Source organism: Trichoderma harzianum, assembly GCF_003025095.1.
Source record: "Trichoderma harzianum CBS 226.95 unplaced genomic scaffold M431scaffold_7, whole genome shotgun sequence".
NCBI classification, from domain to species: Eukaryota; Fungi; Ascomycota; class Sordariomycetes; order Hypocreales; family Hypocreaceae; genus Trichoderma; species Trichoderma harzianum.
Window position 1 is genome coordinate 1 of NW_020209255.1, and position 17,889 is coordinate 17,889.

The 17,889-nt window shown below is 41.0% G+C and overlaps 6 protein-coding genes across 6 annotated transcripts; 3 read left to right on the top strand and 3 right to left on the bottom strand.

Annotated features, from left to right (window-relative positions):
- Window positions 1-3,711: 3,711 nt before the first annotated feature.
- M431DRAFT_86893 (hypothetical protein) lies at window positions 3,712-4,931 on the top strand (the record flags this gene model as incomplete). Its single annotated transcript, XM_024923732.1, has 2 exons — window positions 3,712-3,991; window positions 4,051-4,931. The coding sequence occupies 2 exons, from the start codon at window positions 3,712-3,714 to the stop codon at window positions 4,929-4,931; spliced, it is 1,161 nt and encodes a 386-aa protein (XP_024773192.1).
- A 309-nt stretch (window positions 4,932-5,240) lies between these two features.
- M431DRAFT_520515 (hypothetical protein) lies at window positions 5,241-8,424 on the bottom strand (the record flags this gene model as incomplete). The annotated part of the gene is made up of 4 exons (XM_024920430.1): window positions 5,241-6,299; window positions 6,323-7,056; window positions 7,193-8,329; window positions 8,397-8,424. 4 exons carry the CDS (start codon window positions 8,422-8,424, stop codon window positions 5,241-5,243), a joined length of 2,958 nt encoding a protein of 985 aa, XP_024773193.1.
- Window positions 8,425-9,175: 751 nt separating this feature from the next.
- Window positions 9,176-10,847, top strand: M431DRAFT_495490 (hypothetical protein; the record flags this gene model as incomplete). Its single annotated transcript, XM_024917367.1, has 10 exons — window positions 9,176-9,240; window positions 9,301-9,357; window positions 9,413-9,428; window positions 9,533-9,638; window positions 9,692-9,764; window positions 9,815-9,965; window positions 10,017-10,030; window positions 10,079-10,394; window positions 10,419-10,502; window positions 10,560-10,847. 10 exons carry the CDS (start codon window positions 9,176-9,178, stop codon window positions 10,845-10,847), a joined length of 1,170 nt encoding a protein of 389 aa, XP_024773194.1.
- A 336-nt stretch (window positions 10,848-11,183) lies between these two features.
- On the bottom strand, window positions 11,184-12,726 carry M431DRAFT_482398 (hypothetical protein; the record flags this gene model as incomplete). The annotated part of the gene is made up of 4 exons (XM_024916038.1): window positions 11,184-11,658; window positions 12,059-12,311; window positions 12,364-12,640; window positions 12,679-12,726. The coding sequence occupies 4 exons, from the start codon at window positions 12,724-12,726 to the stop codon at window positions 11,184-11,186; spliced, it is 1,053 nt and encodes a 350-aa protein (XP_024773195.1).
- A 1,193-nt stretch (window positions 12,727-13,919) lies between these two features.
- M431DRAFT_482399 (hypothetical protein) lies at window positions 13,920-15,764 on the top strand (the record flags this gene model as incomplete). Its single annotated transcript, XM_024916039.1, has 8 exons — window positions 13,920-14,021; window positions 14,077-14,161; window positions 14,524-14,573; window positions 14,628-14,932; window positions 15,011-15,069; window positions 15,121-15,199; window positions 15,251-15,350; window positions 15,420-15,764. The coding sequence occupies 8 exons, from the start codon at window positions 13,920-13,922 to the stop codon at window positions 15,762-15,764; spliced, it is 1,125 nt and encodes a 374-aa protein (XP_024773196.1).
- A 287-nt stretch (window positions 15,765-16,051) lies between these two features.
- M431DRAFT_495491 (hypothetical protein) lies at window positions 16,052-17,623 on the bottom strand (the record flags this gene model as incomplete). Its single annotated transcript, XM_024917368.1, has 3 exons — window positions 16,052-16,729; window positions 16,784-17,206; window positions 17,366-17,623. The coding sequence occupies 3 exons, from the start codon at window positions 17,621-17,623 to the stop codon at window positions 16,052-16,054; spliced, it is 1,359 nt and encodes a 452-aa protein (XP_024773197.1).
- Window positions 17,624-17,889: the final 266 nt, after the last annotated feature.

A 17,889-nucleotide genomic window follows, 5' to 3' on the forward strand; every position in this document is an offset into this window, starting at 1 on the left:
TTTAAAAATACTTAGTATTTTTTTAAATAAAAATTATTAATATATAATATTTTAATTTAATATTTATAAAGTATAAAGTAAGTTTTTAAAGTAATAAACTAAAGTTAATTAATTTATATTAGTAAAAAAAACAAAAAGTAGTTTTAAGTAAATATAATTATAAAATAAGTAAAATATAATAAAAATTTAATTTATATTTAATTTTAATATTTTATTAATAATTATTTATTTAAGTTATTTAAAAAATATAAAAAATTAAATTTTATATATTTAGTTATTTTATAAAAAGCGCTATAATTTATTACTTTTTAAAATATTAGGAGTATTTATATAAGTTACTTTAATTATAAAAGTATTAATTTTTATTATTTTTTTTTATAATTAATTATTTAGTTAATAATTATTTTAAGTACCTTTTTTTTATACCTTTTATTAGTTTAGATTATAATATATATAAAAAAAACCCTTTAGTAAATATAAGAAATATTTTTATTAATTATTATATTACATAATTATTTATTAATAATAGTAAGCTTAATTTATAACTTTATAAAGGTTTTTTTATTATTATTATTATTAAAACTACTATTACTTTTTTATACTTTTACTTACTTTTACTTAGCTTTAAATAATATATTTTAATTAATATAATATATATAAAGCTATTACTATATTATAAGGAATTAATTATTAAAAGTAGTTTTTATAATATTATTAAAATTAATAATAATTACCTTAGGCTCCTTAATAAAATATTATTTAAAAAATTAAAATATATTTTTTATAAAAAACTAAAACTTCTCTTTCCTTTTATTATTAATTAAACTTTATATACTATTATATATTAAATTAAGGTATATTTAACTAATAATTTAAAAAAAAAACTTATATTAATTAATATTATAAATATTATTAAAGCTTATAATTTTTAAAAATTATTTTTATATTTATAAATAATAAAAAAAATTTATATAACCCTAACTAACTAATTTAATTTATTATTTACNTATTTTATAAAATATAAAATTTTTTTTATTAAATAGCTTAATTAATATAATAGTAGAAATATAATTATAAGTTTCTTATAGTTTATTTATACTTAGGTATTATAAATATCCCTTTATATAAATATAATATTAAAGTATTTTTATTTTATAATAATATAAATATTTTATATTTAAATACTTACTTAATAATTAATTAACTTAATTATTATTTTTACTAATACTATAAATTATTAATATAATAAATATACTAATATAATAAAATTATATTTATAATTATATTAGTTATATTTTAAATTATTATAATATTTAAAAAGCTATTTATTTTTTTTTAAGCTTTAATAATAATTATTTACTTATACTTATATTTTTATAATTTTTATATTTAAAAATTAATATTATATAAAGCTTAAGGTTATTTAAATTAATTATATTAAATAAAAAATTATATTTACTATTTTTTATAAAAGTATATATTTTATTAAGTAATATTATTACAGCCTAACCTAAGATAAAGTATATTAAGAATATACTATAGAAGAATACTTTACCTAAAGAATTAATTCATATAAAAGTAATAAGCTTATTATAAATTACCTTAGATAAATTATTTATAAAATAATAATTTTATACTTAGGCTTATAATTTTAAAAATAAACTACTAAAAATAACTAAATATATAAAATTTAATTCTTTATACTTTTTAAATAACTTAAATAAATAATTATTAATAAAATATTAAAATTAAATATAAACTAAATTTTTATTATATTTTACTTACTTTATAATTATATTTATTTAAAACTATTTTTTATTTTTTTTACTAATATAAACTAATTAACTTTAGTTTATTACCTTAAAAATTTACTTTATATTATTTAAATATTAAGTTAAAATATTATATATTAATAACTTTTATTTAAAAAAATACTAAGTATTTTTAAATAATATAAACTATTATACCTAAAGCTAAATTAACTATTAATAATTTATTTATTAACCTTAGTATATTTATAATTAAAAATAATAATAATATTATTATAATAAACTTACTTAATATTTCCTTATTTAAAAATCTAAAACTTTTAATATTTATTTAAAATATATATTAATTTAATAAAATCCTAGTTAATAAACTTAATAAAAAAAATTAAAGATTATTAATATTAAAATTTTTATTAAATATTAATCACCCTTTATATTTAAAGAAAATATTAAAAAACTTTACTTTTATTTAATTTAACTTAAAGTATACTTTAAGAATTTTAAAAATACTTTTAATATTACTTATTTAAAATAATTTAAATAATTAATTATCAATATAAAATAATATTTAATTATACTTATAAAAGTATTATCTACTAGTTATATAAATAAACCTTTATTTTTATTAATTACCCACTAGTCCAGCCTGGTTTATCCGCTAATATAAACCTAGTATAAGGTTTATCCTTTGGGAATCCCTTCTATACTAACCCTATAGGAGCCTAGCTTATTATACACTTGCGTTACTATTTTCCCTTCTATTATTTTATAAACATTATTGTATTTAGTTAAGCGCAAATGTTTTATTGGTACTTAAGAGTAGTCTATCGATGGCGCTATCGTGAACAGTATCTTGTTACGGTCTGGTCCTTTGTAACCGATCAACTCCTTATGCAAACTTAGTAGCTTGCTCCATAACAGTACTTTTTACGATTGCGATGATTGGTTTAAGCTTTAACCATGTTGGCGCTACGATATAACGGGCCGTAGCATCCTTGATTAATGACTACAGGACCAGCCCTGCCTTGTCAATAACGTTGTGCCAGCTTCAGATCACAACATTTCAGACCATGCCTTAGCAGGGAGTAACAGAGCGGTTACGATAATCCTGTAGCCAATGATACAGCGTCTCCTTTCCGCAATAAACGCATGCGACGGGCCTTTTGTCAATGCCCCGCCTGGTTCCTTTGTTAGTTAGGCCTACGTGCCGGCACTTTTGGATATCAGTGGCGGGGGTCGTTTCGGAGGATATTGAGTCTGGGCATTACCATTCCGGCTAGGTATGGAAAATAAATCTCTTGGCCGGAGCAAAATCTAGATTAGGTAGCGCTACCAATCATCTAAGAGGATTATAGTTGTATTGCATCTACTCGTGCATCTCGATGCCGCTTCCGCTTCGAATAATTGTTCCACCTGCTACATAGGGAAGCTCTTATCTCCTCCACAGCTAACCCTTGTCCGCAAACCATTATTAGCGGCACTTGAGCGAGATGCGCCACAGGATTCGACTTGCCTTATATAGCAGGTATTAGTAACAGCTAGGAACAGAAACGGGATCAACATGTGAATATCGTCACCTCGCGTATACCTTAGCTCCTTAAGCCTCTCGAGTAGCGACGAGAGCGTTTAATCACAGGTCTGTCTAAGAAGTTTCTGGCAGTTGCAACAACTGCATATGGGCCGCTTTACCCGTGTACAAAGGATTTGAATACACATGATTCGGTTAGGACGGAAGAGCATCAAGTTGTATAATCAAAAGTTCGATTGACGTGATCAGACATGCTGTAAATCTCATCAAGATGCTGAGGGAGTATCTTGCAGTAAAGAGGAATCTTGTGTATAAAAGCATGGCATCACGCCCCCATTATCAAGAATTTGACTCAACAGCATTCACACTATCAATCTGTTTGTCCTGAGCTAAACATCTCCGTCTACTGACGCCATGCTCTTCTCCTCTATTGCCATTGTTGCGGCGGCAACTGCTGCCTTGGCATCGCCGGTAAAGCCAAGTGCCAAGACTGCCGCGCTATCAGTGAAGCGTATCTCCAACGTCAAATCATTGAAGAATATTGTCCAAAAGGGCCAGGCACGCATCAACAAGATCAACGGCGTCAAAGACCTTGAGGCCAGAGCTAGCGGCCCGGCCACCAACGAGGATGTTAGCTATGTTGCCTCGGTCACTATCGGTGGTCAATCCTGGGACCTCATCGTCGACACTGGATGTACGTCGTCACTACATAGACACTGAGTAACACATGTGCTGACCTGATATCCTGACTAGCTTCAAACACGTGGTGTGGTGCCCAGCGCTCATGCGAGCCTTCATCTACTGGCAAGTCCACCGGCGGTTCCGTCCAGGTTAGCTATGGTTCCGGCTCTTTCTCCGGCACCGAGTACAAGGACACAGTTACCTTCGGTGGTTTGACCGTCACATCACAGTCGGTTGGAGCTGCCAGCTCATCCTCTGGCTTTTCAGGTGTTGATGGAATTATCGGCTTTGGTCCGGTGGATCTCACTGAAGACACCGTCTCTAACGCCAACACGGTTCCAACCTTCCTGGATAATCTCTACAGCCAAGGTTCCATCTCGACTGAGGTGCTGGGTGTTTCCTTCAAGCCAGAGTCTGGCAGTGACAGTGATGACACCAACGGCGAGTTGACCCTCGGTGGTACTGATAGCTCCAAGTACACGGGCTCTCTCACCTACTTCTCAACTCTCAAGAGTGGCTCTGCTGCTCCCTACTGGGGCATATCTATTGCTAGTTTCACTTACGGCTCGACGACCCTCGCATCGTCTGCCACTGGCATTGTCGACACTGGCACTACGCTCATCTACATCCCCACTAAGGCTTACAATGCATTCCTGTCCGCCGCTGGTGGCAAGACTGACAGCTCTTCTGGCCTCGCCGTCTTCTCAAAAGCGCCAACATCCAACTTTGCTATCAAGTTTGGCTCAACGACCTACACCCTTACACCGTCGCAGTACTTGGTTCCCACCTCTCAGTACAGCTTCTACGGACTCAGCTCCGGAAAATACTACGCTTGGATTAACGACGGTGGCAGCTCGGGTGTCAACACCATTATTGGCCAGAAGTTCCTGGAAAATTACTACTCCGTTTTTGATACTACCAACGGCCGCATCGGCTTTGCTACCGCCGCTTAAATGAATGCATGTTCATTTCCCCCTTGCTCATGAACACAACCAGGACATACTATTCATGGGTAATTTGTCACCATGGTGCTGGATGATGAATATGTTGATTTATTGGAGGGCAACTGGGGATAAAAGTAGTGCCAGTCTTAGTTAGCTTCCAGCTCTAAGTGTAGTGGGAATAAATGCGTTAAACTATATATTCTTAAATTGAGAATGATGTATGAACACTATAACAAATGGAGGTTAATTTATTTTCCACTGATGATGCCGCTTGATTTTACACGACCGCGTACAACGGATGCTATGACTACATGTAATCTAGACCAAACCAGCTACAGCACCGAGTGGATCTCCGTAGGCATCATCTGGATTGCCTCCGACGCAGTGATGGCACCACAAATGGTTGCCCGGGTCGTGCGCTTTCTTGATGGCCAGTAGCTGTTGGTACAATGCCTGGCCCCAATAGCGAGATGTCCAGTTGTGCATGACGTAGGAGCTCTCAGAGAAATAGCTGCTCGGGCCAATGCGATACAAAGTGTCCATTGACTGCTGGGTGGTCAACGTACGCGCATTCCAAAGCATCACAGCTGAGCGAAAGCCAGGTGAGATGGCCGTATCGCCTGGCTGTGGGCTCCCCAGATTGCCAGTCAAGGAAGTGTAGAGGTAGTGAAAGCCACAGCGATGACCCGTTGGATCTGGCGAAGTTGTGTCAGGATTCTTCAAGGATGTCACGCAAATATCCAGCACCTCCATCATCGTGGGGGCGAACTTCGTTTCCATGGCTTGTCGTGAGACAGAAACCGAGTTTTGAGAGCCGGTAGCATTGTCAGAAGGCGGGTGTGGAGCGGGGAGAGGGTTACCGACGGCGAGCAGAAATTTGTCGGCCGGCATGCTGAGCACGTAGTCAAAGGCCGACTTGAAGTTACGCTCCTCTACGGCCGTCACCTCCAGCACTGACTTGAGTCGGTCGCGAAACAGACGATAATTCGGCTCTGTTTCACCCCCTGCGTAGAAATATTCGAAATTGAATTTCCATGTGACTGCGCAAAGACCGCCGGTCTTATAATTTGAAGTATCGATGAAGAATGCTGCCTGCGTGCTGACCTTGGAATTCAACATCAGCGTCCAAGCAGAGAATCGACTCCACATGGCCCTCAGCCACTCATACCCAAACGGACTCGAATCGGGACAGAAGGTGCCGTTTTGGATCATCAAGACGTGGCTGAGGCCACCATCGGGGACAGCGTGTGCCCGGATGGTCATGGAGAGAATCACACCCCACACGCCTCCACCACCGCCGCGCATGGCCCAGAAGAGCTGCGGGTTGTGCCGTCGGCTGGCCACCTTCTTGTGGACTACCGGTTGACCGTGCGCGTCCTGACCGACTTCACATTGTCCACACCGAGCCCCATAGAGGGGCCAAAGGGGCCATGGCCGCCCCCGAGATGGAAGCCGACCATGCCAACCGTGGAGCACCAGCCCGACGCAATTACGCGGTTGTACTGCTTAGAGAAGGCGTGCATCTCGGCGAAGACTGCGCCTGCGCCAAACTTAAATGCACCGCTCGGAGCAAGGACTGGGTCCTCCCCCCACTTAGAGATGAAAGATTTGTCTTTGAGCAAAATGGTCCGAATGAGGATTCCGCCGGTCGGGCAGGAGTTGCGACTGTTGTACTCGTGGCCTGAACCGGAAGTCGAGATGCATAACCGGTGACGGACGGCGAAGTTCAAGGCGCTGGCAACGTGTCGCTCGTTGAGAGGGAACACCACAATGAATGGATTCCAATCTTGGTATTCATTCTGGTGGAGAGCCGCTTTGCACATGTCCGACACATTGTTCCATTCTGTGGAGTTGCTGGATGACTTGAAGCATGAGCGCCTCATCTCATCCACATCCTCATAATAATACAGGGCCTTAAACCCCGTAGCCGTATTTCCCAGGCCATAAAAGGATTGGTTGTGGAAGGAGCCGGTCGGCACTGGTGCCGGCTGCGGCTGCGGGTAACTAGTCCACTTGAGACCGAGCCGTGGTTCATTGGGGTCTAACTCTTGCTCCAGCTCTTGGATTGCTGTCTTGGTGGGCCAGCAGCTAGAGTCATCAGGCGTGCACCAATCGTGGCGTATCTGGAGCAGATCTGTTACATCGCGTGGCTGTGGGGACCGAGTGGATGGCACCGACTTGGCCGGGTCGCAGGATCCAGCTCCGCAGTAATTGTTCTCAGGGCCACAGGAGTAAGAACAATGTAAGCTGCATGCATGGGTTGCAACGACCCATGGCCCATTGCGTGTGCGGCGGGAGAAAGCTTTCTTCCAAGTCATCTGGCGCCAGTCGATTCGGCGCACCGCAACGAAGGGTGGCGTAGGAATAGACCGGATGATATTGGAACTGGAAGTGGCAGGTGGTGATGCTGCCACTGGTGCTGGCGAGGAATATCGTATTGTGACCATCATCTGAATGGGTGACTGCGTAGCGCTGCACTCCGCGACTTGTGTAATTTGGCCATTCTAGTGATGCCTGGCCGTCGGCAGTGAAGTTCCATCGAGCCAGGCCCTCTTGATAGTGGTTGGATACTTGGAGCGAGCGCCATATGCCTAGCAATGCTGAAGGTACACCGGCAATGCCCGGTTGATATAGGCTCAGAGGGCTGGGTTTAGACGCCTTGCTGACTGGTGAGTGCTGCAGTGGAGCGGCGGCAGGGTTAATGTCGGGCGAGAAGACACAGCCCGGGGCCAAAGATGACTTGCACCGAAACATGAGGAAGTTGCCACAGTTGGGAGTGTCCATTGCAGCGTAAAAGTCGACAGGTGCCGGGACACCGGTGTGGTTACAAGCGAAGAAGGCCACCTCGAGGCCACTAATGTCTGGCAGTCGCTTGATAAGGCAGTCTTCCAAGTGTTGATTCGTACCACAGTTCTTCAAGACAATTTCTCGGTCGGAGCGAGGTTCGTAAGCGCACGTTTGGGGGTAAGGGCTGTCAGTGGTGACTGTCAGAGTGTCCTCCGTAAAAGTCTGAGCGAATTCGAACTTGCCAGACCCGTGCTGCTCAGCTCCAAACGAACGCCATGTGCCCTTCCAGGGGGAGATTATGTCACTTGATAGCTCTGGCATCCCGAACCCAACATTGGGGATACTATAATTCTGGATTGGCATGGGTGCGTTGGTGGGATCAAGCAAGACAGTGCTGTCGAGATTGGCGGGAGGGCAGTTGGCCCAGGAGTCACCGCATGCAAAGCATTGATCAATGCACTCACGGGACATCCTGGGGACACTATTCACCGTGTTGTCCGTCCAGCCAATTGTGGCGAGAAATGCACATTGCACGCAGCTGGCACTGATGATCGGTTCCATATCCTGCAGCCTTTTCTGCAAAGCCGGGTTGGCGTTGTACTCATTGGTCAGCACGAAAGCTGTGCGGTAGTATTTGACCCAGCATGAGTGTTATTGGCAGGGTGCTGAAGTTTGTTGAAAACTCACTTAGCACAGCTGCGGTTGAGATGAACATTGACCGCTTTCCCAGCGCCTCTCTAGGTCACCTGTAGGATCCGCCTCCACAAGGGAGCCAAAGGCTTTGCAAACTATTGGTAACAACCGAAAACACTGTCAGGGAGTTTCCTTCACTTTGCAACTACTCTTTGTGTATTATTTGATATATCAAATTCTACAACTACTGTCCCAAATGGAAATATTGATCTATAATACAACGTCCAGGCAGCAATGCTATTAAGAACGGGGAAGCCATTTCCAGCAGGCAAAATGCCATCAGCCAATTCTACGCCTGCTTTGATGTGAACCCGGAAAGCTTCAAACTGACTAACTTACCTTTTTATTGGGAGATTGGGAGTCGGCGTAACTCGCACACATTCGGGCGCCGTCTTCACAACCAACGCCCAGTCAACTCAAATCGTAGACACGACACTTTTGTCACTTTATATATATTTTTTATATAGTCACTTGTCTTGAAATTCTTGGTCAATTATTAAAGAACACCTCATATGCTATCTAAAGTAACTAACCTAGCCCTAACTTAACGTAGACCGCTGACATCTGTGAGTTTCGGCTTTGCTCGTAATGTTCGGTGAGTCGGATGTTTTCGGACTTTACTACGGAAACCTTTCTCCATTACCTAGCTATTTAAGAAATAATAAAAAGCCTTTAACAGGGAAGAAACTTCAGATGAACTATCGTACTCACGTACGCTGAGTAAAACACCCCTCTGTAATTTACCCTTCCCACACTGACTTTCAATTTACATAATGGCCTCCAATTGGAAAAGTTTGAAGCCTGCGGAACGGGTTGCGATCCAGCAGCAGGATGTATGGTATGAACGATAGAGCACAGCCCATACGCGATACACTACTAACAATCCATTTTGCCCAAGGTCCATGATAAATGAGGCAGCCGCCGAATCTGTTGCAAATATGGGCCAAGGCTTTTTGTAAGTGGCATTACGCGTTGAACCGAATCAAAGTTAATAATGGAGATCGAAATAGCAATTACAATCCTCCTGTATTTGCAATCAATGCAGCATAGGACGCGCTAGACCGGGTGGGCTGCAACCAATATACTTTAACTAATGAATTCGCGTTTGCTAAAAGCTCTTCATCTCGTAGGGCTGCTCTAGTCTGAGAAAATCCATCGCCCGGGAATACTCGCTGTCCTTCAATCGTGAATTAGACCCAGATACAGAGGTCACTGTAACAACGGGGGCACACGAGGGTAAATATAGGGATCTGACTTTTCCGTATGTTGATCACTAAATAGTCAGCCAGGAATACTGTGCGCACTAATGGCCTTTATCTCCCGAGGAGACGAAGTCATTCTTTTTGAGCCATTCTTCGATCAGTGCGTCTCGAAGAATACATGATTCTTCTATGAAGACTGACTATGGTTAGATATATTAGCAACATTGAGATGCCTGGCGGTATTATTCGCTATGTTCCCCTCAGCGCTCCTCAAGAGAATACTCTCAGAACCTCCTCGGCAGAGTGGACGATCGATTTTAAGAAATTGAATGATAGTTTCAATGAAAGAACCAAAATGATTGTAAGTCTTCTCAATGAGGAAATCAAACTGCTTATGAAACTAATGAGATAGATTATAAATTCACCGTGCGTTTATACCTCAAGAATATTATTTCTTCTTATTAACTCCAGTAGGCTCAATCCCGTTGGAAAAATCTTCTCACGCAAAGTATTAGAAACTATTGCATCTCTCTGTATAAAGCACGATGTTCTTATCCTTTCGGATGAAGTCTATGACCGACTATGCTACGTTCCGTTCACGAGAACGGCTACTCTGTCTGAAGATTTTTTTTCTCACACGCTCACTGTTGGATCAGCTGGCAAAGCATTCCAAACCACTGGTTGGAGAATTGGGTACCTGGTTGGACCTGATCACCTGATAAGGTATGTTGCCGCTGCTCATACTCGCATCTGCTATAGTAGCGTGTCTCCATTGCAAGAAGCAGTTGCTGTCGCGTTCGACAAAGCAAACTAGGTAAGATTCTGGGATTATAGTCAAAGAGAAATGAAGCGAAAACTGGATATATTTATTCAGGTATTTGATGAGCTTAAAATTCCAGTTCGTGTATTCCTTCTCTTCACCACTTCAATCTCATGCTCATTAACTTTCCTATAGTATTCCTATCCAGAAGGAGGATATTTTGTTCTGGCAAATATGGCTTCGATCAAGCTTCCTGAGGACTATCCATTTCCATTACACATTTCAAGCAGGCCGCGGGACTTCAAGATTGCATACTTTCTGATTCGAGAGCTGGGAGTAGCGGCGATTCCTGTTTCAGAATTTTATAAAGAACAAACTACGGTCGCTGCAACCAATTACCTTCGGTTTGCAGTTTGCAAGACAGATGAAGTTCTCGTACAAGCCAAGGCAAAATTGCAACAGCTTAAGAAATATATGGTTTAGAATTGTTCGGTAGCTACGAAGCTTAGTTCAGTTTCTGACGACTTGATTAATTCTCATCTTAGCCAAGAGATACAAATTCTTTCACAATTAGTTATATCTCAACTAACCTCATGTTCCAACAAACACCAACACCATCGGTCGCAAAGTATTAAGAGCTTCCGCTGTCATTAACTATGCAAGCATCTTCTGCAGCTATCATACATCAGGTGTTCATATCCGTTACTAAATTGGATATTGGGAAAATGTCTAGGTCGTTCAATAGCTCAGAAAAATAGGCATTCCAGTCGCTATTGGGCATTAGCACAGTTAAAAACCAAATAAAACATAGAGTTTATCTCACTCCACAATTTCCGTTGTAGGGAATATGCCTGATTCATCTTCTGAGCCTGTTGGGGGGTTAACGGTCTCATTTTGATCATCCCCGGATGCCAAGTCACGGGCCGCGTTTTGCCGGACAACATTCTTCACTGTTTTCAGCAGTTGAATATGAGGCTCTGATAGCCACTGAGAATCATCAACCGTCGTATTGTCTGCCGCACCAGGAGAGGATCCTGCGGACTCAAAAACGTGAATAGTCCTTTTTTGGAGATCCAAAATTATAGAGTCGTTCTTTGTTTCCTCCCAGATGCTCGTCAGTAAAATTGAACTCAAGGTCGTGTGGATCGTTGACCAAGTGCGAAGGGGAACAATGCTTAAAGTATGGAACTCGAGAAAAGCCTGCAATGCGTTTGTAAAGCTTTCCTTGGCTCTCATTCGCGCTCTTTCATATTCAGATGTATTTGTATCGCGACAACGCTTTCCAAGAGCTGGCCTACAAATGACAGTCTCGAGAAATGATGTATTTAATCGAAAGGCTAAAAAATGGAGACATTCTTGCAAGTTTTCACATTGATCCTGATTGCGTAAATGGAGCTGAGCGCTATCTCGAATACGATCGAGAATTGTGAGCCATTGCATAGAGAGAGCTATTTGGGAGCGCCCTGTCTCATGCCTTTCGAGAATTGCCATTGCAAATTGGCAGATATAATGCATGGATTCTGGAATGAAAGGCTCTTAGGAAGCAATAAACTTTCGAATGAATATCCAGATCTTGATAGTGCAGCAGGAAGTCGACCATGGCAAAGACTAAGAAGGCTATCTTGCCACACAATGGAGAGCCTAATGGTTAGGTTAGAGAAACAACCGCTTATGACTAAGTCTGAGATAGATACCATGTTTTTCTATTGGTAGTTTTGACAGTCTTGGAATCGCTGGAAGAGGCTGATGACGATGATGATGATGAGTCGTCCATATCTAGCCTCAACGCCTGGCCCAACCGTATAGTACAGCCTAGCAGTGCTGAAGAAGCATCAGACTGGCCATTGTTCTGCAGAACATTTCCAATGACCAGCAAAGCTTGTATAGCCTGGACAGTAGGGTGACATAGATAGTTAGCAAGTCGAAGGGATTGGAAAGCCCTGCGAACTATCACGCCGATTAGTACATGCTTGATTTGCCGGATATTCATTCTACACACTCAAATCACGAGGTATATGTGCTCTTGAAACGTAGCTCACGTCTGAGAACTGGACCCCTGACGCCATGGTAGCAAGGATCAATCCAATCTGACCTAGGTATTTATCATCAGTCCAGCGATGAGATTCCTTGAGTGGGTCGCTAAGCTCGCCAGTATCGAGCGATTTCAAGTAAAGACGAAGTTCTAACTCAAAATCATTAATGTCGGCAAGAATTGGATTAAATGGAAAGACGAATGCTCGATACAAGTGAAAATACCTATACGTGTTCGCGATCAACTAGGCGATAAATAAATAAGCTACGCGTTACTGCTTACTTCAGCACCTCTTCCTTCTGTAGTAAAATCTCTAGTAAAGAAGCCCATCGACCTTAAGAAGATTTCACTTTCATAAATAGATAGTCGCGGTAAGTGTTTTATAGGCCCAGCATCTGTTCCACATCATCTTAAGTAGAAGACTCCCCTTCTCTCCTTTAAAGACGAACAATAACCGCAGCAGTATTACCGCTAGATACTAGGTGGCTGTTAAAATTACCATAAATTATTGGGTAATTGGTGCTAATTTAATGCGAAGAAGCAGATTCATCAATCCGTAGCTATCTTTCAGAGTGCGGTGTAGATGCTCTATCTGCTTAACTATACGTTAGCATAAGTGTGTATTAGCGGGCCAACTGGCAAACAATCAAGACTTCTAAGATTACCGGGGCTTTTCCTGTCGCTTTCTTGTCTGAAGTTAGTATATACACAAATCTCTGGGTGACCGCGTCTTTCGCAAGTCTTGCAAGGCGATTTGCTATCACATTTGACTTTTCGCAGTCTGCACGGGTCCCTCTGTCTCTTTCTTAGTCTTAAGATTCGGTCAACTTCTTCCTGGTCAATCGTGTTTTTGCGCGTAGTGCGACGGTCGGATTGACTATCCATACTGAGGCAATTCCTTTTTCCGAATGTTCCGAGTCTGGAAGCAAGCAAGCGCAAGTATGGTAATGAAAATAAGCTCTGTACTTCTGTAGTTGCTGGACTGAGGGGTCGAAGATTGAGTAGTGACATCGTGTATGTCACGTGAGGTTGTTAAGGTCAATATTACTTGCATTCCAGAATGAGATCCTCAGTTTTGCGAAAAGGGCCACAGTGTGTAGCAAATTCATTCAATTTACATACATATTCAGTCAATCTGATTCACAATTATTCCTCATTATTTGGCTATCTTCCTGCATCGGAATTCCTATCATATGGCTCTGTATACACGGCTAACCCCGTAATTAACTGTGCCTTTGCAGTGGGCAGCAGATACAGAGTGCCTTAGGTATATTAATGTGTCAAACATTTAGCTCTATTACTTGTATGATCAAACTTCGTAACTAACAATATTGTTAGCTTGCGTAAAGGTAGGTATTGTCAATGTGATGACAGCGAACAAGACCGAGTAAGCCCGAGCAAGGCCGAGAGTGACCGGTAAATACCGATTAGCATGCGGAAGCGCAGTGCGGCAGAAAATGTTAAAAAGGATAACTGAGCAGTGAATTCTGTTACTTCGATCCTAATGAGAACAGTTTAGAATCATGTCGTCCAATGTTATTGCACTTGATTGTATCATTGTTGGAGCTGGGCTTGCAGGTCTTGCAGCAGCGCAGGCACTGAAGCTTGCTGGACATCGAGTCAAGGTCTCACGATAAGACACAGTTTAAATACCGGTCACACTGCTGACAATTTCAACAGATTTTTGAGAAATCGTTGCAAAAAGGCGAAGTTGGTGCAGGAATCAATGTCACCGCAAATGCCACAAAAATTCTCAGCAGCTGGGGTAATATGAGACTAACCTGGAATACGCTTCGTCGATGCTAACTTGACCGCGCAGGATTTGACTTCTCTCGAGCTCGCGCTCTTCCCTGTCGTGGGGTACTTTCTTACCTTTCTTCTTGTTCCAGTGTAACAGCATTGCGTCCAGCAGCTAACGAACGCAATCATTAATAGTACCAGCTATTTAGCGCAAACACCCTCCAACTGCTTGAGATAGCATCTGTTGAGAACGTAAGCGAGCAACAATGCTGCTGATCTTAGTTGGTTAACTCCTATAATTTTATTGGGACTATGAAGCGGATTTTCATTTCCTATATCAACCTGACTACCATAAAGAATTGAAACGACTAGCAACTACCCCGACAGACATAGGCAATGCGGCTACTCTTTATACTGGCGTGAAGGTTGTTGATGTGGTATGGTCTTTTAGTCTTGAAGTTTGGTATACCAGGCCACTAATATCCAAATAGGCCACAATAGAGGGATATATCGCATTGGCAGACGGCTCAAAACACCATGCAGATCTGATTATCGGTGCTGACGGTATTCATGTAGGCACTATTGACGTTTCCATATCCCACATTTATCTGATGTTTCTAGTCAATTACAAGACAGCATGTATCGAAAGACGCCAGTTCAGTGAGAACTGGGTGGAATGCTTTCCGATTCACCACTCAACAGAGAAACTGATGAGAATTCAGGACGTCATAGATATTTACTCAAGAAAAAATGGATGGTGGTCTGTCCTTACCTCTGATCATCAAGGACTTATTTGGTATGAATGCAAAGGGTTAGAATATCTGTTTGACAAATAGAGAGACTTGGAGTATAGTTCTAACTTGAGGATGTATAGGGGAGAGCTTCAGAACTTTGTTGCTTATTATGAATCGGATGAGGATGTCGGATCAAAAGGTATAGTAGCATTAAGACTTCTGTCTAGCTGATCTTAATGATTGTGTATAGGACTCGGCCAAAATGAATTACTATCGGAGCTTTTAGCAGAATTCTCCAAATTCAACCCTATTATTGTTTCTATTTTACGGTTAGTATTGAATATCCAGGCGCTCAATGAATTGATACGAACGATATTTAGCATAGCTGAAGATATCAAACCATGGATACTGCAGTATCAGTCACCTCTCGAAAGCTGGTCTCGAGGGCAGTTGCTATTAGTTGGTGATGCTGCTCATCCTGTACGGCGCTCCATTTCAAGATTTGGAATTTTGATGCAAGTCTGTGGCTGACACCGTCTCTACTTAAAGGTACACTCTGTTCAATCCGGGCAAGGTGTAAATCTAGCTATTGAAGACGTAGGTGCCTTGGAAATGCTTTTCGGTAACATCAAGTCAAAAGATGAAATATTAGACCGAATTACAACGTTCCAAAACGTTCGTTGTAAACGGGCAGGAGCTGTTCAAGTTCTGTCGCGGATCAAACGTGGAACAGAATATCAAGAGACAAATGTCTTGGACAAATGGCTACCAAGCCACATCCGAGTGTTCGATGGCACGTCTCGAGATTTATTTATTTATGGGTCGGTTGATCTCTATTATTCCATAATTATTTGCTCCAAAAGATTCTTGTTTTCTAATATTATACAAGCATGATGTTGTTCTTGAGTGTATGCTAGCAATATCTGGAGGGGGTGGAAATGCATAGGATAATATTGTTAGACTCAGTGGCATAAGGAAGCAGTTAGTTTCGGAAGGTATGTTTGACTTGATAAAAGTAATCCATGTGGAAATTGCGAATTGAAGCTATTAAATACTACAAAGGAATAAAGCAGCTGATTAAAGAGTACAGGAAGTTTCTTTTGATACTCATTTTTTTGGTAGTTCGTCGTTCTTACTCAGGAGCAATATGGATAATAGATATATAGTTTATTCGGTAGCCATTAGGTATTTGAGAACTCAATATGTTCCCCACGCTGTTTATCCAAGTCAGCGTTATTCTCTGCGCCATTTGTTTCTTGCATATTCCCATGATTAGCCTCTGTTATATTTGCATTTTGTTGAAAAGAAAGGTCAATGCCCAATTTCTCTGGCCCGATAATTACGATAATAAATAGAAATGCGTATGCACATGCAGCAAATATGCAAATCACTTTACCATAATCATACTGATTGGTCATACCGCTATTCAAGCTTGCAGCCTTACCCAGAGGAAATCTTTGTCCAATAGTAGCTTCGATAGTTAATGAAGCAGACGAGACAAGGTTGCCCAACTGATACGAGGTACCCACGACGAAGGTTCGAAGAGCTGCGGGCGAAAGCTCCATTAAATGAATTGGCACGACGCCACAGGCACCCTGAATGGCGAATTGCTGGAAAAATGCCGCTGCAATGACAGCCTTCGTATGGATAAATGTGTACGGATATAATAACGCAGCTCCTAACACGAACATGCAGAGCATACTAAGTCTTCGTCCAAATATTTGGGAGCAGTATCCAATGATTGTACCTCCGATAATGGCTCCAAAGTTGGAGACGACTTGCACGATAGTTACCGTGGTAGCCGAGAAATTGTATTGGTTCTTCAACAATGTCGGATATAGATCTTGCGTCCCATGAGCCTAGTATTAATGAGTTAGTCGAGCTGCTGTTCTCTTATCTATGATCCCACTTACTAAAAAGTTGAGCCCTGCCATAAGCAATACAAGGTAGATCAAGAGTACCCAGTGTCGCTTCACAGCTATTTTCCCTTCCTTCATGAATGTTTGTGCAGCAGAAGGCTCCTGCTGTCGAATTCTTTTACGTTCCAGAAAGGTCTCTGTCTCAGGGAGACATGATCTCAGAATAATGATGAGGACAGGAGGGCCCGCCCCAAACCAGTACAGTGGCCTCCAGCCGTGAGGAGTTGTATTAACCAAAGCTCTTGAAAAAGCAGTCTCGAGAAGGTATCCAAAGGCATAGCCTTGCTGGAGTATGCCGGAAAAGAGACCGCGTGCGGCAGGGGGACAGTCTTCCAGAGCGGTCGCAGCGGCGTTTCCGTATAAGCCACCCATAGCAATTCCATATAATGCTCTGACTACTAGGAATTGGACGTATGTCTGACAGAATCCGGTAGCCATTTCTAACACGACAAAAGGATGTTATTGATAATGAAGGGCCTATACGAGCCAAGAATTAGTGGTCAGAGACATTTTCATACAGTGGTCGAGATCGAACCAGTCTTCATACCATTTTCTTCCGTATCTGTCTGCTGCAACTCCAAAGATGGCCGCTCCAATAGACCTGAACATGAGAACAAGAGTGATACCCCAAGTAATGTCTGCATTACTCTTGTTGAACGATTGGGCAATCTCCGTGACTGTCAAAGGGACCGTGAAGAAATCAAAGGCGTCCCAAGTCCAGCCAGCGAATCCGACGAGAAAGAATAACCATTGTTGTTTGTTTAACAGGAAGAATAATTTCAGAGGATTGGGAGTTTTGTTCATTGGAGGTTTCAGCGTTGTCAGCCTGGTCATGATGTATTGACCAGCTATAGGCCGATTTCGTCCAATATGAGACGCTTCTTGGACTTGGGCTTCCATCTCACCAGCAGAGCTGAATTCTACTGTCATAGTTGGAAATAAGAGCCAACAAGAGTAGATTGATTGAAATGACAACTTCGAAGAACAAGTTGTCGTATATGGGGTAGAGAACCCTCTGATAGTAAGAAAGATGGATCTACTAGGTCTTCTTGCTCAGTCCGTTGGCCATTTTATACGATGGAGATGAAGACGCTAGAAGG